Genomic DNA, 24441 nt, shown 5'->3' with positions numbered 1-24441 from the left:
ACTAAGCATTGACATCAACTACGGGATCTAACGATAACTACTGGCGCTGCCGTTAACGGTAATAGTGGCTGTGGATAAGTGGTAAAGTTTTCTACTCCACAAACGGTAACGTTACAGTTTCAACGAAGTAAATTAACACTTATTTTTTAAACGATTTCCGAAAGATTAATGTTTTCAATTCGTCTGATTTTTTTGTGGCTATATTACAAGATTACATAGGCAACATTGAATGATTCTGCGTGCGTGCGTGGATTTGTGCACGCGTGCGTGCCTGCGTGCTCTTTTGCGAGCCTGTGTGTGTGTGTGTGCGTGCGTGCATGTGTGTGCGTGCATGCGTGTGTGTGCGTGCGTGTGTGTGCGTGTGTGTGTGTGTGTATGTGGATGTGTTTACAATTAATTTTGCTTTTTTATAAAAAAAGTGTACATGTTATAAATGTATAAATCAAAATTTATTTAATCTGATTTTGTTCGCCGTTGACTTTCGTTTCAGCCGTCGGGCGGTATAGAGATATCGTATTTTCTACGTATTTAAAATAAACATTGTTTCTCTAAATTAACGGTAACTTTAGAAATCGTAGAGTAGAAGTGGAATTGTTTATTATCTATTGAATAGCAAATAATCTTTACAGATCATTTACCAAGCTAAGTATATATCTGCACTGTATATTTTAGGTTTGGTTTACATTACAACAATTGTAATTGTGTGTATTATATACATAGAGGTACTCGTATTAGGTAAGATACTGTTGTAGAATGAATTACTTGAAAATTACCAAACAGATTTTCTAAAGCATGTATGCTAGTATTTTAGTAATATAACCTGGCATTAGATTGCATAGTAAGCAAATGTACTAAGATATTAAAATATTTTTAGTTCATAATGAAAATAAACAATTTTTAAGGAATAATAGTTTATATTTATTTGTATTATATTAATTTATATCTATAGTATGTTTAAATATATATAATTTATAATTAACCCTTCTTTGCATGATTTTTTTTAATGATGAAATCAATCAAGATGATATAATTCATGTTCAAAAGTAAAGAAAAAATGGTTAAAAAAATAAATTTGGCAGCTTCGTTTTCTTTTCTGTAATGGACATTAAAAAGGTATCTAGACACGATCTACTTAAAGTGAACTTGTTCTTTTATGTAATTTTTGGGAATTCAATATTATGATGGAAATTTCCACCATTATGCAAAGAAGGGTTAAACATGGCAGCGTAGTCTCTGATCTTAGCCTATCATCTGAAGTGTGGAATGAATAAACAAAAAAAAAATTAAAAGGAAAGAGTATAAAAAGAAATAAGAAAAAGATTAAGTAATAAATAATGGGGGAAATAAAAACTAGGTGTCATAGTGAAATATATGGAGAGAAGAAAGACAGTTACGTCAATTGCTTCAACAACATTAAAATTTTATGACCTCGACCACCACACTAACTGACCGTGCTATTCAGAGAGCTGTTAAATCACCAATAAATCTAGTAAATAATATAGTAACTAGTGGAACCGATAAACGTCATTTCGTTTTTACCGTTATCCGTCGAGTCCATTTTTTATTATCAGGATAAAAACTATCAAGTCATATCTCTGAAGTTGGAGTAATCACATACACATTTACAAAATTTCAATTTAGTTTTTTTTTTTTTACAACACAGGGGGCAAACGAGCATGCGGCTCACCTGATGGTAAGTGACTACCGCCGCCCATGATCACCCACAACACCAGCGGCATTGCAATTGTGCTGCTGGCCTTTTAAAAAGGAATATACTCTTTTCTTGAAGGTTATGTTGTCGTATCGGTTCGGAAATACTGCTGCTGGAAGTTGATTCCAAAGAATGGTTGTGCGTGGAAGAAAGTGCCTTGAAAAACGCACGGTGGAAGACCGCCACTCGTCCAGATGATTGGGATGAAATTTTAGTTTGTGGCGGGTTGTACGGTTGTAGTTGAGCGCTTTCGGAGATTAACGTGAACAAATATTGTGATACGGGTTTTTTTATATTAAGATATTTATTAGTATCAGTATTTTTTCAAGAAAAAAATAGAGTATCAATCTAATCTGTCTATCTATCTACCTGTCTATCTATTTATTTATTTATTCATTTTTCATACTTTGATAACATACTTTAACAGCGACTCCTGCACTAAGAGGGAGGGAAACACCAGAGGGAGACTTTGTACAAAAGTCGATTGCTTGGGTACCTCTGTCCCATTCGTGTTTCTACCGTGAAGCAGTTGTGGTTGCATGGCTGTGTTTCGGTTTGAAGGGTGGGATATGGCGTGAATTTACAGGGTACAGAGGAATAACATCTGAGTCCTCAAGAATGGCAACGCATGGGGGGTATCATGGGCGAAACAGTATACTCTGTTATGTCCATGGTACTGCTCATGTCAATAGGCGACGGTTACCACTTTGCATCAGGTGGGCCGTCAGCTTGTTTGCCATTCTAAGTTGTATAAAAAAAAAGTTCTAGACTTGTATTGTCGGAATCTTTTATCATTAAATACTATAATCTCAGTTTTGCGTTTATTTTTTATTTTAATTCCAAAAGGGGGCAAACAAGCAATTTCCTGTAACAAGTAAGCGTTTAGATTTATAAATATACTAACTACAAGTGTTGTGCTCGTTTCTTTCGCACCACATAGTTCTGTAAACACTGTATTCAAATATATTTGGTATTCAAATCGCAATATTAGTTTTAAGAACCGCGATGTGTCTACAGAGATATGCAAATTCAGAATATAACGCGAACAATTTGCAAGCGTCAATTGTAACACGATTATACAGGCAGCGGTTTGTGGTTTGTTTAAACTATGCAAGTGATAAATTAGAAGTATGTTTATATACTTAGCATTATAGTGACAAATAAATAATTCAATACTTGGGTTGTGGCATGTTTAAATAATTGTAGCATAAATAGTTTTTAAAATTTATGACCTTTTGAGAAATGCAGACATTTTTTTCTTCACACTTCAAAGAAACCACAAAAATAAAAATCTTAGTAATATCGAGCCATCCCGTTGATGGTACCTTAAGCTTATTTAGTTCGCTACCATTTTATGGTTCACTGCATATTATTTGTTTTAAACACTACGAATATTGTATTTTTTTTTTGCAACTTAGAATGGCAAACAATCTGACGGCCCACCTAATTGAAAGTGGTAACCGTCGACTATAGACATAAGCAGTACCATGGACATAACAGAGTATACTGTTTCGTCCATGATACCTCCCATGCGTTGTCATTCCTGAGGACTCAGGTGTTATTTCTCTGTACCCTGTAAATTCACGCCATATCCCACTCTTCAAACCGAAACACAGCCATGCAAACACAACTGCTTCACGGTAGAAACACGAATGGAACAGAGGTGCCCAAGCAAACGAATTTTCTATAACGTCTCTCTCTGGCAATTTTAACATTTATTCTAGGCATTATAATAAGTTGCTGATCACAGCTGGTATATTGTGGTAAATTTTACTATATAAAAATTATATTAGGTGAAATATTTGAAGTCGATGCCAATCTAATATTTATAATTTAATTTTCATTTCTCTATAGTTTTAGTTGGGTGTCATTCGCATAATTTTACAAAGTACACAATATATTTTTTTTCACAGCTTTTTTTTTAATGTCAACATCATTTATAAACGTTTACGTGTTCCAGTTTAAGCAGTTATGTTTAATTTTACACAAGAAATAAAATATTTTACTGAATTATAATTAGTTTACGTAATTTTTTGCATTTCAAATCTAGAATATCTACGTATTATGTAGATAATTGAATTATTTTCAATACCTAATCAAGATATAAAAAAGTTTTTTTTTGTTAAAATATATGTTTTATTTCACCAAAAATAAAATTTCAAATAACTTACAGTGAATTTACAGGGTACAGAGGAATGACACCTGAATCCTCAGGAATGACAACGCATAGGGGGTATTATGGACGAAACAGTATACTCTGTTATGTTCATGGTACTGCTCACGTCTGTAGGCGACGGTTACCACTTTCCATCAGGTGAACCGTCAGCTTGTTTGCCATTCTAAGTTGTATAAAAAAAAACTTCAAATGTAAAACGTTACATTTGGAATAGCAATTATTTATTTAAAACAAATATTAAGTTTTTTTAGACACAATGGATCGTATGCCGTTTGTCACTTGTACCCTCGCGTGTTATCTGATTCTAGACTAGACAGTGTCGCGTACTCACCGGCATAGTTTGACTTCCGTGGAGGCTCGTGATCGCCGCTTGTGCCTCCTGGTGTGAGCTGAACTTTACGAATGCACAACCTGCAACCAAGTAAAACAAGAATTGTAAATAAAACTAATTGCCTTTCTATTACTTACAAAGAAATACATAATTAAACTAGTATTTTTTTTATTGTTCGCAAAAATTATCAAATTAGTTTTTTTTTATTGTCCGCTAAAGAATTAGCTGTAGAGTAAATTAGCAATTATTTACCGTCTGCAAAAAAATATAAATAAACTTTGCAGTTTTTCTACCGTCTATTAAAAAAAAATTAAATAAAATCTGTCGTTTTTCTACTGTCTGTAAAAATAGAATAAAAGTAAAACTAGTAATTTTTCTACTGTTTGTAACAAGTAAATGTAACTAAAAGTAATAGTTTTCTACTGTTTGCTTAAAAAAAAAACGTAGTCAAAGTTAGTCGTGTTTTTATTGTCTGTGATTAAAAATATATGTGAACTGATCATTTTACCACTAATTGGAACAGAAAAATGACAGTAAATCTTGTCTTTATTTTTAATATCTTTAACAAAAAAAAATTAAAATAAACCTAATAATAACTTATAGTTTTCCTATTATTTATTACAAAAATGGAAAATAAAATGAACTAGATGTTTTCCACCGTCTGTTTAATAAAAAAAAATATATAGTTTGTGTTTTTTCCTCCCACTTTCTGTTACAAAATATATATATAAATAAAACCAGATATTTTCAGCAATTACGCTTCTTCAGCAATTAATCTTCTGTTCTTTGAAAAATATCGTTGATGTAACACTTGCTTATCTTTCGAGTAATATCATAAGTTGAAACCAGAGATGTATATAGGATGAAATATAAATAGATAGATAGATAGATATATCGTTTATTTGTTTGTTACTAATCACACACAACATGTACATAAGAATAGATAATACATAAAACAACATAAGATTTATAAAATTGTGTTATTATGTGTGATCTGCAGCAATACAATAAATCAAGTGTTCTACTAGTGAATTGGATGATTTTATAGAAGAAAATGTCAAAGTACATATTGAGAATGATAAGCTCAATATATCTTTTGCCATATTAAATTAATGTTTCTTTGATAAACATTTACATTTATTGGTAGAAAACACAAAAAAATTCTAACAATTTCAATTTTACCGTGTGCAAGAATTGATGAATGAATGAATGAGTATACTTTATTTGCATTATACAATATAGGAAATAAGCAAGACAATTTACAAATACAACGATACAGTTGTATAAGTACAGTAAGTTCGGTCTTATTGCTGAGAGCAATCTTTTCAAGACAACCTTAGGGTAATGGACTAATTGTTGTACAAGTAGGTATGATAGTGCTGTATAATTAAAAAAACATTTTTTGCAAATAAATGTAACGAAACAGCTGTGTAAGTACAGTAAGGCGGTCGTATCGCTGAGAGCAATATTTTCAAGACAATCTTAGGGTAACAGATTAATTGTTGTACAAGTAGGTATGATAATAAAACATGTAATGCAGGTATTTTGAATTAATTTGGCATCGATTCTTTCTGCCTACCTCGTGAGAAACTTGGCGTGATGTTAGATACATTCTAAGGATACTCTATATTTTCCAAATGTTGATTTGACATAAATCTGTTATGTCCATGGTACTGCTCATGTCTATAGGCGACGGTTACCACTTTCCATCAGGTGGGCCGTCAGCTTGTTTGCCATTCTAAGTTGTATAAAAAAAATCAAAGCTTTCAAATGTACTAAAATTTCTTTGACTGATTCTAGTACCATATAGCATGACGAAAAGGGTCTGAAACTGTTAAACTAATAAATTATATAATGAAGTCAATAAAGTAGTATACTATCGAATAGGACACTAGTTCATTGACTTTGCCTCTAGGTGGCGTTCGTGGCCGTGAACAAAATTTAACATGATTAGTTACATCAAGCGGCCGTCGGGCAAAATTCATACAAATTTCACAACGGATCAGGGATGGACGTACGCCTCGGGCGTTTGGTATGATCTCGGATGGGATTTAAGTGAGCATAACATACACTGTAATAATAAGAACACATACCTGTCAAATTTTATACAAAATTACAAATCTCATAATGTCTTGAACCCATTATGATCTTTATCCAAATATTTGTTAAGGATCAAAATTGTGTTTATAATATCATTAAAGGATTAATTCGAACAGAAAATGAAGATAAAAACGCTTCGAAACTGCGTTTAAGAAGTTGCTTAAAAATAGTAAGCGTGTATCAAATTAGGAATTATTATTTATAATATTTAATATTTGTATATAATATGTTACTGTAGGGTAATAGATTTATATATTAATTACATAATCCTAACTTATATATATAATTATATATATATATATATATATATATATATATATATAAATTAGGATTGCCAAACCTCTTGCCAAGCGTGAAAACTATTGGCAAACCCCCCCCCCCCCCCCCATTTGGGGGAGGCTAAATTCAGCAGTAGTTAACGGCTGATACAACGACCTACCGTGTTTTTATTATACCAAATATTTTATTCAAAATTAAACTAAAAAACCAACGTAAAAGAGTATATTTTCTTATTGCTATCTAACCCCACGATATGACATGTGCCGATACGTACTCCATTGTTCGTGCGAGGTTAACCTAAAGCATTTGATGTTGGAGGCCGATAAGCCGACCCCATCGCTGTTGCTTTGAAAAGTACAAATTGAAAAAATCATTCCATCCTACAACAGTATGCTGACAATATACATAATAATTTAAAGTGGCTTTAAGAAAAAGTTAAAGATAAAATTTGGATTAATTCTTATTTGTAAATATAATTCTATAAAATAATAATTAAAATAAAAAAAAAATATAAATAATTAAAATGTTTATAAATAATTACAATTACTAATTAGTTTGTATTTTTGTAAGCACATTTATTATTTCCTAATAGAAACGGCCATACTGTTTCCACTTCTTATTGTACGCACACTGCCTGCTGGTAATTAAAGCTACTCTCCACTCAAGGTTTGCTGGAAGGGAACTCTTACAGAGTTAAGCTCGCCTGTTGTACATTTTTATTCAAAATAAATTATAATAAAAGTTATTTACTGGGTACAAAGGAATAACACCTGAGTCTTCAGGAATGGCAACGCATGTGAGGTATCATGGGCGAAACAGTATACTCTGTTATTTCCTTCGTACTGCTCATGTCTATAGACGACGGTTACCACTTTCCATCAGGTGGGTCGTCAACTTGTTTGCCATTCTAAGTTGTATAAAAAAAATAAAAAAAAATAACAATGTAATTTTTGTGTATAACTAAGGTATAAATAAATTAATAATATTTTAATTATTCTATTTATTTATTTATTTAATGTTATTGTTTTTGTTTACTAGTTGACTAGAAATTCAAATAAAAAAAATAAACTTTTATTTTTTTGACTATTATTATAGTCGGATAATTATTATATAGCATGAAAAAAATTCGTCTAACAATTCGCAAGTTTATATCACACAATAAATATCTACATACATAGATTAATTTTTCTTGTGCCAAGTTATAAAAAAGAAAAAAAAAATTGATTACTAGTTAAAAATAGAAGAATTTATTATGCGTCCTAAAATATTAAAGAAAAAAATAAAATACAAGTGGAAACAACAAACAAATCTCGCCTTTGCGCAAAAAAAAAAAAAAGAAAAAAGAAAAAGTGCAAATTTGGCGCGTAAAATGGAATCTTAAACAAGGCGACGTAGCCGGATTACCGCTCAATTTTTCAATAACAAGCTGTCAGGGCGCAGTGGTGGGTAGCCGGGTATCAATCTTGGTTTCCTACAGGTGCGCCGTGGAAGTGGGGAATGGGGGACGGGAATAATGCGAGCCGCCGCCCGTCGTTCGCGTCCTGTCCCTTTAATGACGACTGATGGATCTACCGTTTATGACGTTCGGATTACATAGATCCGTGGTATTCCGACGACGCGGACGCTATGTTATACTGTTATTTTTCACAGATATTTATGTGAGCATTAGCTTTGCAAAATATTGTTTTGCCTACTGGTGATAAAGTGAAATTGAAAAATATGCCTCCACTTGTATTAGGTACATTTTTATTTTGTCGACTTGCGATAGTTATCTAGAGAGAATCCTGCTAGTGTTATAAATCGGAAACTTCGTAAATGTATTTATTATTAAATCTATTTACATACTTTATTAATGTCAGTAAAGTTACAAAATATTGAATTTAATTTATTGAATTTTCATGAATTTACTGGGTACAGAGGAATAATATCTGAGTCCTCAAGAATGGCAACGCATGGGGGGTATCATGGGCGAGACAATATACTCTGTTATGTCCATGGTACTGCTGATATCTATAGGCGACGGTTACCACTTTCCATCAGGTGGACCGTCAGCTTGTTTGCCATTCTAAGTTGTATAAAAAACAAAGAAATATATATGGATAAAGAGATATTTAAAGCTACTCTCCACTCAAGGTTTGCTGGAAGGGAACTCTTACAGAGTTAAGCTCGCCTGTTGTACATTTTTATTCAAAATAAATTATAATAAAAGTTATTTACTGGGTACAGAGGAATAACACCCGACTTAAATCTCCCACTCATTCTTCTTCCTTTTATTCTAAATCCTTTACTGTTCAGGCAGTTCGTCTATGGAACTCACTACCTACCTCTATTCGGTGCGCTCAAACTCTTACTAGATTCAAAATCTCTGTTAAATCTTACTACCTCTCACTTTAGTACTATTTTCCTGTGTTCTCTCTTCGTTTTCCTTCGTCATTTTTTTCTGTTGTATGTATGCTGTTAAGTATGTGTATGTTATGTATATGTTTAATTGTGTATATATTATATATGTATGTGTATGTATGTATGTATGTATGTTATGTATATATTTAATTGTGTATATATTATATATGTATGTGTATATATGTATGTATGTATCTATATATGTTTGTATTTGATAATATTTATATAATAGTGCGCCACCTACTCTTTGTCTTTTTCTCAATGTCCTCTACCCAAAGGTTGTCTGGAAGAGTTTGCTTAGCGATAAGGCCGCCTTTTGTATCACTTCTCATTAATATTTACTGTATTTGTTATTCCTCTTTTTACTTGGTGCAATAAAGTGTAAATAAATAAATAAATAAATAAATATTTTTAATATATTGCCGTGTAATCCCGGCTTAGAATGGGCCACCCCTTCCATTCCCGTGGGTGTCGTAAGTGTAAGGGAACTTAATAGTCAAGGGATGGATAGCAGTGTTCTTCTTAAAACATCACCAAAGCCTAACTACATTTGCCAATCCACTTGCCAAGCGTGACAATTACTGGCAAAACCCCCCCTTGTAGCGAGGTTTATGTTCAGCAGTGGACACTTAACGGTTGATATGATAAATATATATGTATTTAGTATTTTATTTAGACGGTATATTTACGTATTGCTCATATATATACATATACATATATATATATATATATATATATATATATATATATATATATATATATATATATGTATATGTAATATTTTTTTATTTGTAAAAATTATTTTGTACCTATGTGATACATTTGGATATTTATACTTAATAGATAAATACAAAAACTATTCAATCGATTTTAAAAATTCTTTCAGCTCGAAGCCGGGCTGAATCGCTAGTATTTTATAATAATGAAAATCGCATCTATCAGTCGCGTCGCATGTTTGTCTTCTAGTACAAACATATTAAATTATTACATGAGTAGTGGTTCTCATACAACAAATTCATATGTGTAAACGGTACGTCGCAGGTAAACAACATAAGTATTGTAAGTGCAGGAAATAAGAATATTCCATTACCATAATAGTCGTAACATGATAAAATTCGGCGCGAGCACAGGCGCGAGCAACGCACGTAGCGGTAAACAATTTAGCTCACTACTCACCGCCATATTGATTATGCATAATCTACGAACACTCCAGAGATTATGCGGAAGTGAGCCGAGGCGCGTTTAAAACGAGTCCAGTGGTTTTGAGGTAATCGAATATAAACAATCAACACTCCGCCTCTCCCCGCGTAATACAGGAGCAGATATTGGATAGCGACTCCGTGGCTCAAATATAAACGATGCACGGGACTATTCTATTTGTTAAGTACGCTCGTAACTTCTTATTGAATCAGCTTTGGAATCGGCAAAAAACGTCTGTGAAAGGTAAAAAATCTACAGGGAAAATTGTGGCGACTACTTTATCTTTGGCTCGAGCTCTCGACGGCGAGAGTACGATTATGCTCGACTGGCTTTTATTCGTATTATCCTTTGTTCAACTGGATAAAAGACCATAGCCGAAACGTTTTCCGAAAAGGCGCTTCAAATAAATTAGGACGCAGTTTCGAGCGCGTGTTTACATCTTTGTGGGAGTACAAGGGTGCTACCAGCCGATACGCGGCAGCGCAATTTGTCGGGCGATGCCTCGCTGTGGCATAAAAGAATAATAACAAGGAATGTACCGACAATTTAAACGGCGACAATTGGTAGAGGGAGCCGCTGAGTGACGTGGCGGACCGCGCGGCGCCGCGGGCGGTCGCACCGCGGTGCACAATGCGAACGCCGCTCGTTCCACCGGGGAAGCCATTATGAGAACGTCAGTTGGCAAGTGAGAAAGAAGTCAAAACTTCGCCGGCAAACATGGAACTATTTACTGCTTCCACATTCGGCGACGTGTGCTGCGAAGTTGGATGCAATTTGTTAACCCTTTATCGCGGAGTGCAGACACGGGTCGCGGCGAGGGGACGCGGCCCCGGCGAGGTGCGGGGCGGTGCGTGGTGGCGACGAAGAGCGACGGTGCAACGAGCAGGTAACTTGGCCGCCGGCCAAAGATCTGTTTTCGTGTTGTTGCCGAACAAACTCACAGATCAGTTTTTATCGCGCGAAAGGCCTTTATAGCCGACCGATAGCGGGCGCCTCCCGCCGAAATGTTTTCGAGTCGTCGCCGAATACAAATATTATTGGATGGTTTTATGTATCGGAAGTATTATACGTTAAAAACTTTGGCACTCCACTGCTGATACAGCGACACTTCAAAATTGACATTATTGCCAGTTGAAACGTTGCTAATGTTTGCGTCGCGCTCGTGTTCCTCTCACGATATTTGACGTGGCTGATTCGATCTATCCACAGTTCGTTCTCGGATAGGTAGATGTTCGGTCTTGACAATGTCCCGTTCACTTAAAGTGATTGATAACTTTGCTAAAGAAAAATATATTTCAATTCACTGAATGCGCGTGTTTTCAACTATACTTTTTCTGTAATCAGAAAAAATCTTCTGTTCTCTATTTTCTATAATATATTTTCCTAAGTTGATTTGACGTTTTATAATATTACCATCCATCATATAATTTCTTATTTATTGGCTCAATTATTGTTGTATTTTATTTATTTTTGGTTAGAAAAATGCGGTAGGGAATTAGATTTTCGATTCATTTTAATATAATAATTATCTTTCTTACGTAAAATTTACCTCCTTGAAGCCTTAGCGGTATAAAAATTAAAAGGCAAGACACGCACGTGACATATTTAATGTATCTAGCTAAAAATATAACATATAAACACCAATACGCCTAGCGACATCTACATTTGTCGTGTAGACAAATAAATGTAGATTTGAGTCTCAAAGAATCACAATTCAATACAAAATGAACCGTTCATTTCGTAGACATGTTTGTGTGTCAACTTAACAACATAATTTGTCAAAGGCGCTTTGAGGGCCATTTTTTGCTGTGAGCACATTTTATTATTTGATAGACGACATCATCTCGAGTAAACATACGTTTGCAGCATCCGTCCCGTAGGCTCCTGCGTCACCCAAAAGGACATCTCGAGTCGTTTAGGGATTTTCCCCTTGTTGTTTGTTGCGTATAGTTTCCTTTTCGTGTATATTATCTTGAGTTATCAGAAAATGTGACGTGGAACATGTAGTAAATAAAATATGTTTTTGTTATAAAATTAATAGAGTACACAAAAGCACCTTGATGGCATGTGATCCTGGTAAAGAATAGGCCATCCCTTCTTTTTCTGTAGGTATCGTAACTGTCGACTAAGGGAACTTAACTCGAGAGATGGGCAGCAATGCTCGTCTTAAAACACCTTTAAAGCCTAACTGCGGTTGTCAACCGCTTACCAAGCATGACAACTACTGGCAAACCCCCCAAGGAGGAGGCTTAAGTTCAGCAATGGACAGTTAAAGGCTGATATGATGATTTTTTTATACCATTGAAGTGGCAAACAAGCATACGGCCCACCTGATGGCAAGTGGTTACCGTAGCCTATGATCACCTGCAATACCAGAGGTATTACGCATTGCCGACCCTGAAGAAACCCTTTTGAAGAACCCCATGCTGTAGTCTCTTGGGAAAACCTCGGCAGGGAGCTCATTATGATATTAATTTTATCTTTTGTATATTTATGAATAGAAGGTAGGACTCCATTAATGTTTACTAAGCATCGTCTAATCTCGATCGTTCCAGTATAATAATGCAAATTATAATTCGCATCTCAAGAGAATTAATATGAATTTCTCACAAATAACTTATCGTGACTCCGTATTATTACAGTGTGTGCTCGCTCGAATCTTTCATTTTAAAGTTATCGTTTGGAAGTTTGTTCCGCGGGTATAATGTACGAGATGAATTCAGGAACAGTGTAAACAACTGATCTATTCGGCGGAACGGAGTGTAATCACAGCGTGCTACTAAAATAACGAATATTTCGTACCTATTACAATATCACATTGCGTATAAATTAACGTTGCGCGGCGGTACCTTACTGTTTTTTTAATTTGTAGCCTTAGTATTTTTTATCCGGTAGTAACAATTTGTACTAATCTTTTCCTTTTTTTTTCTTTTATACCACTGAGATGGCAAATAAGCATACGGAAGGTGGAAGGGATTGTTAGTAATGCGGATTACTATTTCCATTGCTAGCAATACATTCCGTTAAGTTGACCATGATCCATCAGGTGGGCCGTCAGGTTGCTTGCCATTCTGAGTTGTATAAAAAAAAACCTTCACGTGGTCCGCCCTGGAAACCATCGTGCTGAATTCCAGGTGTATTCATCACGATGGGCTAATTGACCTGTCTTTTCATTCTCACCTATCATCCATCCGTCATGGGTGACTCGTCAGCGTGTACCGTTAGCGAAGGGGGGTTTCCATTCCTACTAAGAAAAAAAAAACAAGCCCACCCACCTGATGGTAAGCGGTACCGTATGAACGCCTGCAATACTAGGGGCATTACGTGCATGTTGCTGATATAACCCCATGCTGTAGTGTCGATGTTTTTCGAGTCTTGTTTTTTTTTGTTAAAATGCCATATAAGTTCATGTCAGTTGCGAGTTGCACTCACAAGCCGTGGGTTCCGTATTGTTATTAATATATAAATGAAAATAATGATAAATATAATTGTTTATTCAATATATTTTGCTCAAAATCGCATGTAAAAATATTAATACATTTTAAACTACCCTCATGGTTATGATAAAAATATATTTCTCTATTTTATAAGTTGATTTAAACAAGAAGCTACACGAAGCCAATCTCGAAGGCCGTCCGTTAGTTCGAGTTCACTCGAGTAGTATTTTTCATTCGATTTACTGTGTAACAGTGGCCCGGCTCACCCCGGCTCACCCGGCCCAACTGATAACAACTCGAATGAAACCCGCCCTCAACTTCTGTGACGCTCTTATCGCGCCAAATTTGTTCCAACTTTGAAATATCGTTGGATTTTTGACGTTTGAAAACAAGCCTAAAAATAATGTTTAGCTCGGGAGGACCAGGGTTGCAGGTGTCGTGTTCGCGCCGCGGGTCGTGATTAATTACGTTTCAGCTAATAATAAACAAGTGGCAGTTGTACTGTGTTTACTTTTTTGGAATTTTACCTGTTCTTTTTTTTATTATTATTATTTTTCAACAAAATAAATTTATCTTTACTAATATAATAAAAGGGGAAGAGTTTGTTTGTTTGAATACGCTAATTTTTAAGGTTTACCAGTTAAATAAAAAAAAATATGCATTTGATAGCCTCATTCTTTGAAGAAGGTTACAGGGTATATATATATATATATATATATATATATATATATATATATATATATATATATATATATATATATATATATATATATATATATATATATATATATATATATATATATATATATATATAGTTGTGTATGACAATCATAAATTTTGTTACTCAACGTTATTTCCCTACATCTATATCGTTACTGCAATAACAATACCATACATTCCATTCATAGTCGGGGCAATAAAATCCCCGATAAGTTGTTATAATGGACTTGGCTCAAGTGCTTTATGTCACTATAAAGCTCAACACTCGTCAAGCTCACGTTCTCTTCAATGTTTTCGGAACGTTGGCAAGTCTTATAAGTAATACAAATGTGAAAGTGAGCTTGTTTGTTTGTTAACCTCTGGCGCCAGAGGGGAAAGGGATTGTTAGTAATGGAAACTGAGAATCCTATTGCTAGCAATATACCCAACCAGGTCGACCTCCTCCCGTTTCCCCTTGGAAACTATCATGGTTAATTCCTGATGAATTCATCATGATGGGCTAACTGGCCTGTTTTCATTCTCATCTATCACCCTTCACTGGTGCTCCGTCAGCGTATTCTGTTAGCGCAGGCGGGGTTACCATACCATTTTCACCCATCAAAATAAAAAAAAAAAACCTCTGGCGCCTTAATGCCCTTAACTGATCGTTATGAAATTTGGTAGACAAGTACTGTAAGGAATAGAGAAGGATACAGAATATTTTTTATCCCGGTCACGCGTACCAAGTTGAGACTGAAGGTTAGTACAAAATATAATAAGAAAATACGTAGCTATCGTGATACAATTTCAATGACTGGATAATATTCTAACAGATCCTTAGACTATTTCTAAAGTGAAAAAAAGTGTCGTCCTCCTCTCTCGTACTTGCTGTGCCCAACAGGGTCCATAATTGAAGTTGAAATGTTACCTACTAATTATATAATAATAATAATAACTTTATATTAACTAAAGAACGGGTACACAATTTATTAACCAGTAATTACTACATTAGGCTCGCAGGCCTGTATCGTAGTAGCCAGTGAATTATATTATGGAATGCTATATTAAATAAATAAAAATTTTGACATGTTTGCGTCTAACAAGGCGACGCTAGGTATTATTACAATATCCGGGACCGTGATCAGGTGGGACGTATGCTTGTTTGACACCTCAGTGGTATTAAAAAAAAATACGTTTAAAAATTATTCAATAATCATAATATAAACGAACATTTATCAGTATAATCAATTTCACATACGTTCATATTTGGCTTACTTATTCCACGTTTACCCTACTCTCCCCAATCCTAGCCCGAATATCGTTTTATGACCCTTCAATCGTGCGTAAACTGTAACACGCCAACTCGCTGAATGTTTAAAATGACTTCTTCTATCCATTGTTCCCTAGTACCAAATGGGCCCGTTGTTCTAATGTAACTTGATTGTAAAACAAAGGAGCCTCGACCCACCCCGCAAACTTTGGCGCGACGGCAAAGTCTTTTGTCTGAAAGAAGCCAATTTGTATCCGCGGGATAAGTGAATCAGGATTAGATTCGGTTTAGACTGCAGCCCTCGCGACCAATTCAAATCTATGTCCCGTTTACAATTGCTTTAGTCGATTACGTTGGACTGTAATTTGTCGCTTGTATTATTTACTGTACTATGACGTGGCAAAATGTTGGTACACTTGATACGACACGACGAACTTATGAATATTATAATAGAAGGTGAGATAGAAGAAAGGAGGGGTAGAGGGAGACCGAGGCATAGTTACATCAGGCAGATCAAGGAAGGAGTTGGTGTCGTGTCGTATCAAGAGGTGAGGAGACTCGTTGAAAATCGTAGTGAGTGGCGAGAGCTCCACCGACAAGATGTTCTTCCTAAAACATCACCAAAGTCTAACTGCGGTTGTCAATCCGCCTACAAAGCGTGGTAACTATTGGTAAAACTCCTTTCAAGAGGAAGACCTACATTTAGCAGTGGACAGTTAACGGTGGAAATAATAATAAAAATTAAAAAAATAGCAATGCGTACATTGACCTTTTTCGGTTTTCATGTAAATAATCTGAACAATTCTCAATATAACAAATAAATGGAAATAGCTGAACAGTTTTATCAAGCGACTTCAAAAACAAGGAGGGTCTCAGTTCGGTTGTAATTTTTCATGTTTGTTACCTTATAACTCTGTCAGTTGTAAACCGATTTGGAAAATTCCATTTTTATCTGATTTCATAGAAATTTTATCAAAAATTTTATCGGTTCATTAGTTAAATTTTTAAATAATAAATAACTGGTTTTGTAATAATTGATAACTGTTTCCTTTTTGTAGAACATAATATATTTTTTTTAATTGTAAAATGACATGCCTTACTTTAGTTTAATACAATTAAATAAAATACTACTTGCTTACACTAATATTATAAAGAGGAAAGATCTGTATTTCTGTGTGCATGCATGTTTATAATGAATAATGCTGGTGTTGTGGGTGATCATGGGCGGCGGTAGTCACTTACCATCACATGTTCGTTTGCCCCCTGTGTTGTAAAAAAAAAACTACTTTGCCGATTTCAAAAATTCTTTCTCCATTAGTAAGCTACATTCACCCTAAGTAACATAGGCTATATTTATTGCTAGAAAAAATTAGGGATCCTTACTAAAACTTTAGTACCGTAACTCGAGGTGTAAAAAATGCTATAAAATATCTTTCGCCGCGTGCACTGCGGATACTATTGGTGATAGAACAAAAGTATGTTCTACAATGTTGAAGAAAATATCAATAACTACAAAAAAACTTCGCGATACTATATGTCCAACTATTAACATTATGTCATAATAATCACTTTTTAAAATGTTGTAAAAATGTCCAGCCGTGCGAAGCCGGGACGGGCCGCTAGTCAATTAATAAATAGAATGTTACACTGGCCACTGGAAATCATGAGCGAGCCCAAAAGGGCCGGGATGGTTGTAACCTGTAATGCCTATAGCATAAATCTCTCGAGGCATGATTTTAATTAACTATCGTCTTACAGGTGTAGCGGGAAAAGAATTAACCTCTCCCCCCCCTCCCGTTCTTGGCCGAGCCGCGCAACCGGAGAGCCATTTTGAGGTACTAAAAGACGGCTAATTGAAAAGCTAATATTCAAGGTATAACATTAATTATGCTCTAGAGGGTTGCCGCGTAATCTTCTACGCGAAATCCTTATTACTTTAAGTGATACGCCATAGCTACGAGGGATTAAATATTAAAGGAAACGGCGCATTAACACTTCGGTGATTCTGCGTGGTACGGAATGTTACGGTTGGTCACATATAAACGTTTTTATATGATTGTTTCTTATATAGGTATATTTTTATAGCTCTCACGTGATTATTAAATGGTTTTCTACTACAATATTTATTTATTTATTTTAAAATGTTAATACAGACATTGATTTTAATTGATATACAGGGCTTGCATCTTGCATTTACACCAATTACAGATGTACACGACATTTTCTTAAGTCATCGATTACATATTAACAAAACTGACACCAACAAAACAATAAAAATAAAAACAATTATGAAGAGTTGATGTTATAAAAACGATTTGATTTTTTGTTTCTAGATAGATAGATAGATAAACACTTTATGACTCAATCACAATGACTCAATCATTTATGATATACGTAAATTAATAAATGAATTTAAATAATCAAATTAATTAATAAAAAAACAAAAGTTAAAACACAAAAATATGTTTTAAAATATGTCGCAGTGACCCAAATATTGTTTGCAATAGATAATTAAAAAAAAAAACTTAATTGTTTTTAGAAATTCTTTCACGTATAGAACACTACATTATCAGCAAGTAAAATGGGTTGTTAGCCGTTTAGTCCCGGAATAGAATGAACCACCCCTTTTCTTTTCCGTAAGTGTCGTTAGAGATGACTCCCTTAGTATTTAATGGCTGAGTGATGGGAAGCAACGTCACTCTTAAATCATTGCCAAAGCCTAACTGCGGTTGTCAAACCGCCTGCAAAGCATGGAAACTATTGGCAAAACACTGCAAGACTCCCCCTTTGACCTATGTTCAACAGTGGACAGTTAACGGTTCGTATAATGAAACTGGGCTGTATTTATTTATTTATTTTACACTTCATTGTACCAAGTAAAAAGAAAAATAACAAATACAGTAGATATTAATGAGAAGTGATACAAAAGGCGGCCTTATCGCTGAGCAATCTCTTCCAGACAACCTTTGGGTAGAGGACATTGAGAAAAAGACAAAGGGTAGGTGGCGCACTATTATATAAATATTAATGTATACAAACATATATATACATACATATACTTAATAGCACACATACAACAGAAGAAAATGACGAAGGAAAACGAAGAGAGAACACAAGAAAATAGTACTGAATTATTCTTAATAACATAGTACAAAATTATTTTATTAAATATATTTTTTATTTATTTTATTTAATACTTTATTGTACACATAAAAATATGACAGAGGTAAACAAAAGTACAAAGGCGAGCTTAACTCTGATAGAGTTTTCTTCCAGCAAACCCAAAGTGGAAAGGAGCATCAATGTCAGTGGATACAGCAGTGTACAATTTTTAAACAGCCAAAATTAAATTAATTACATTTTATTTTATTTTATTTTTATTTCATATTTATTATATTACATTTTTTACATTATAACATCTTAATTATATAATATAATTAAGATTGTGTCCCACAAAAAAGGGAACGGACTTCAAATGTGACAAAAGAAGCTATTTGACTAAACTACTTACTGTTAGTTAGTTCATACGTCGGAACGTCGGCATTAAAAATTAGGTGTGTAGGTACTATTTACTTGCAATCGCGTCGTGTTAAGACCCGATCGTGAATTTAAAGTAGGTATGCGTAAACAACGAGGAAGTGTAAAATTAACTAAACCTACATTGACAAATTGCTAGCATTTACGTCTTTGATTTGTATTAATGACTTACATGTATTTCGGCTTCGAAAACTAAGATTTCAATACATTTGTTCTATACATTTATCGACGTAAACGCAGCAATTAGGACTTTGAAGTGATCTCAGATATTATAGTAATAGGTTTGCGTGGGTTTTCTGGTTGTTTTTATTAATTATCAACAATAATTTATTACATTAAATTTGAAGGTTTTTTTTTATCATTTCTTTAAATCATATTTATTTATTTATGTTGATGTAAAAAGAAATAAACAAAAAAACAATTTTATTATATTCAAATGGTTAAATTTAATTTTTTAATAGTTATTTCTTGGGGGGGAAAGGGATTGTTAGTAATAGAGACTGAGAATCCCATTGCTAGCAATATACCCAACCAGGTCGAACTCCTCGTGGTTCCCTCTGGAAACTATCATGGTTAATTCCTGATGAATTCATCATGATGGGCTAACTGGCTTGTTTTCATTCTCATCTATCACCCTTCACTGGTGCTCCACCAGCGTATCCCTTTAGTGCAGGCGGGGTTACCATACCATTTTCACCCATTAAAAAAAAAAATAGTCATTTCTTATGAATCTACCGCCCATTCGGAATGTAATCTCAGCTGAGAAGAGCGGGCATGAAACTCGGCTGTTGCTTTATTTTAAACAAAAGTTGAGTTTACAAGTTATATATATTTATAAGTTAAACTATGTGAATAGATACCAAATTTTTATTGGTGTAATGACCTTTAAAATAAAACGCGTATTACTACGTATTTTAATTTCTAATTAACCCTAAAATAATAGATGAATGGCAAGGAGAACGGATCCAGGGTAGATAAAGTTCGATATGATTCAGCTCTCGCGTTTTAATAGCTGCAGATAGGTAAAGCGATGCCTGATAGAGGTGTCAGTAAGACGGCAGCTAGGCAATTGCGATAACGACCAGGGTTTCTGGTCACGCGATTGTGTCTGTGTTCTAGGTGAATGCACGCGAGCTGCGAATAGAAATGGGACGGACTAGGGACGAACTGTCCATCAATCTTATTTTATATGCCACCGCGAAAGGCAAACAAGGTGAGTGGCAATAGTCGCTTGTAAACTTGAGTCACAGAATTTAATTACGCTTCCCCAAACGATCAAGCATTGTTTGATAAGTAAGTGTGTTTTATTATTTGCAAGACAGAGACGGAGTAGCCTTTCTCTGTCTTACAAGGGGCAAAATGAACTTGCCTTGATCAAATTTATCAGAAAGAGAATTTGTACAAAAGTCAGCAGCTTGAGTGCCTTCGTCACGCCCAAATTTTTGCCGTCAAGGAGCTGTATGGTTATTTCATTTTTTTAATGTAAAAAATACAGGTACACGTGTAATTGGATCGACAAAGCTTGACTAGTTCGGGATCAATTCGTGATCCTTAATCAAGAGCGGCTGTGACGCGAGCACGGGCCTGAGTGCGTGCCTCGGCCCGCCGAGCGCAAGCTGTAGGTGCTCACAGTCACAGATAAGAAAGACGGCGTTTCGAACTCTTCTGGTATGAACGGCTGGTCTCTGTAGCCTTCCCCTTGGTCTGCCGTGTTATTGTCAGTGACTATGTTGGTAAAGTTCTGGCATAAAATAGGCCACCCCTTCCTTTCTCGTGGGTGCCATAAGAACCGACAAACCGAGGGTGAGGAATGGTAGCAGCGCCCCTCTTAAACATCTCTTAAGCCTGACTGCGGTTGCCAATCCGCCTGCCAAGCGTGTGCTACTACTGGCAGAACCTCTCAAGGGGAAGGCTTATGTTTATTTATTTAACTCTTTATTGCATCAAAAACATAAAAATAAACAAAGACATATAAACAATTCAACTGAAATACTGTAGCGTGGAGTACAGATCAAAATATACATATCCCTTCTTTGCCATTCTAAGTCTCATAAAAAAATTACATCTACATATCTAATTATTCATTACCACACCTGAGGACTAAGACATTAAATCTCTTACATTAGAAGATAGTAAAAAAAAAGTTTCCCTAAAAGGCCTTCAAAAATTTCTTTAGCTTTTAGCAACACGCACGTGACACCCCTGAGAAAACAAGAAGACCTCACGTTCAATTGTCGTCCCCATTGTAAAAAAAAAAATAGGTCAAATAGCATTTTTATAACATACCGGGAATATAAAGAGAGGCGCGTTTACAATCAAGCTGACCCGAGGATTGTATGAACCTTTAAACTGCTATAAGGCCATTGTTCCAAACTATCATAGCTAAATGGCATCGCAATATCTTTAATCGCTACCCGTCATATTAAACGAGTGCATAAAAACCAAATCGCACGTACAGAAGGAAGCGTCTTTATGTTAACCGGGCTTACAGTGTTGCTTTTAGGAGCAGTTTATAACCACTTTGCAACCACACGGGGGCGCCACTACGCCCTTACGGAGGCAGTGAAAATATATAGCGTAATACGGCCGCCTGCCCACAGAATACGAATGTCGTGTGAACGACCCGTTTAGACCGACACCGTCACATTGACAGGTTGATTTTTAATATAGAATTTTTTTTATTTTCACGGTTAAATGATGTGTTCGCTTTACGATTATGCTCCTAGTAAACGGTTATTGGTTTAGAAGAAAGGGTATTTTTTATTAAAAAAAATAAGTGAAAGTAATTTATAGGTTAATTGAAATATAATGAAATTGTTAGTCGAATGTAAATGTAAGTTAGAAAAATAAAAAAAAATACCAAAATAAAATTCATTAGTAAATTATATGTATATATAAATAATTTGTTAATTTAACTAACAGTAAAATTCCTGCAAAATTTTTAATAAGTATAATATTTTACATTAATGTGAAAAGGTGGATTAGAACAGTTTCATATTGCAGTCTATAGGGGAGGCCTATGTCCAGCAGTGGACAATTAGCGCCTGAAATGATAAAAGAAGCTATGAAATAATAAATTTTATTTAAAACAGTAAAAAGCTGAACGATGATTATGTGTGTAATAAAATTTTAATACAGCTATCACTCGTACGAAAGTGGCGCCCTCTGTATCAAGAGTTTCTATGCTACTTAGATAGAATTAAGTATATATGTATAATCTAGCATTTAAATTCAAACACGGATTTCTTCTTTCTTGGATAGTATAATATTTATAAGTATCTAAAAAGTACCATTTATTAGAGAGAAACTTTGTACTAAAGTCGTTTGCTTGGGCACCTCTCTCCCATTCGTGTTTCTACCGTGAAACAGTTGTTTGCATGGTTGTGTTTCAGTTTAAAGGGTGGGATATGGCAGTGATATTTACAGTGTACAGAGGAATAATATCCGAGTCCTCAGGAATGGCAAAACATGGGGGTATCATGGGAGAAACAGTATACTCTGTTATGTCCATGGTACTGCTTATGTCTATAGGCGACAGTAACCACTTTCCATCAGATGGACCGTCAGCTTGTTTGCCATTCTACGTAGCATAAAAAAAAATCTATATATCTTCTAAAATCCAACGAAATGAAACGTAAAATATTATATACGAAATCATTTTTATATCATAATAAATAACCGGGTCAAGAGGTCCAGTCTCAATATTTCTGGATGATAAAGCATCATTGTTATCGTATATAAAGCAACTGGCGTAGAGCAGTAGCTCGGTTCGATTGCAACGTCCCTACTTTGATACGATCACCGAATCATATATGTATCGCTCGGGGCCAAATAAAGGAACGCTTGCCCCATACTTCATTCGATGACGTATTGTTCAGGGCTGTCGATGTTGACAAAAACAATATATTGCATTTTCGAAAATGTGATATATGCCCACCATTCTTTCATTTGCGGATACCTAATAAGTTTATTTTCTAAATAAAAATTATTTATAGTCTTAGGCTGCAATGAAAATTGATAAAATACGCATTTTACGCTTACAAGATGTGCAAAACTGCAACTGTTTTTTTTTAATACCATTGAGGTGGCAAACAAGCATACAGTCCACCTGATGGTCTACACAAATTAAATAAAAAACAAAATTCTTGTTATAGGAACAAAAGATAATACGTATTAACTCCTTGAGTGCGGGGGGAAAGGGATTGTTAGCAATGGAGTTTGACAGCCCCATTGCTAGCAATATGCCCTATTAGGTCGACCTCCACGTGGTTCCTTCTGGAAACCATCGTGAACAATTCTTGCTGAATTCGTCACGATGGGCTAACTGACCTGCTTCATCCTCACCTATCATCCTTCACTGGTGCCCCGCCGGTGTATACCGATAGTACGGGTAAGGATACCATTCCATTATCACCCATTAAAAAAAAAAACTCCTTGAGTGCATCTAAGGAGTAAGCTCTTGTATGTATTTATTTTATTGTATTGTATTTCAAATATTTTCGTCATCAAACTTTAAGGTCTTAATTGTTCCATACGTTATCTGATTATATGTTGTATTGAGGTGCCATATGTCGGAGACATGGGTTCGCTTTCGCACTCACCACGTCTCCGACCCCAACGACTTGCGATCTACTAATACAGATACAGATCAATACTATTTTTTTTTATACAACTTAGAATGGCAAACAAGCTGACGGCCCACCTGATAGAAAGTGGTAACCGTCGCCTATAGACATGAGCAGTACCGTGGACATAACGGAGTATACTGTTTCGCCTACGATACCCCGCATGCGTTGCCATTCCTGAGGACTCAGGTGTTATTCCTCTGTACCCAGTAAATTCACGCCATATCCCACCGTTCAAACCGAAACACAGCCATGCAAACACAACTGCTTCACGGTTGAAACACGAATGGGACAGAGGTACCCAAGCAATCGACTTTAGTACAAAGTCTCCCTCTGGTTACTAAATGTTAAATGTATATAAGTATTAATATTACACGAGCAATTCATTGTTGGACAAAACCGTGCACCTGACAACCCTGGCAGTATCTATTCCGAGCAATTAACCGGCCGACTACCCCCACGTTATCTCCCTAACCAGTCTGTCTTAATACGCAACTAACCTATTACTAAGAAATAGGTCACAGGCTCTTATTAACGCTTATTGTAGTTGTTGTAGCGTCTATTATTGATTATTGGTCGTCTCCTTTCGGCGCAGCCTTTTTTGTCGACGTAAAAAAAGGAGATTAACAATTAAACGGTATATTTTTGTTTCTTTTTGCTGTTATAGAAAGGAATA

The 24441-nt window shown here is 35.1% G+C and overlaps 1 protein-coding gene across 1 annotated transcript in view; it reads right to left on the bottom strand.

Annotated features, from left to right (window-relative positions):
• Nucleotides 1–24441, bottom strand: part of LOC113519268 (CUGBP Elav-like family member 3-B) — a 981529-nt gene that overhangs the window by 83656 nt on the left and 873432 nt on the right. Inside the window, exon 5 of the mRNA XM_052898765.1 lies at nt 4219–4298. Coding sequence (XP_052754725.1) covers nt 4219–4298 — 80 coding nt within the window. The remainder of the gene's footprint in view (nt 1–4218; nt 4299–24441) is intronic.

This window comes from Galleria mellonella, unplaced genomic scaffold, assembly GCF_026898425.1.
Source record: "Galleria mellonella isolate WM207_F2 unplaced genomic scaffold, CSIRO_AGI_GalMel_v1 utg537, whole genome shotgun sequence".
NCBI classification, from domain to species: Eukaryota; Metazoa; Arthropoda; class Insecta; order Lepidoptera; family Pyralidae; genus Galleria; species Galleria mellonella.
This window is presented reverse-complemented; position numbering and strand designations above follow the sequence as displayed.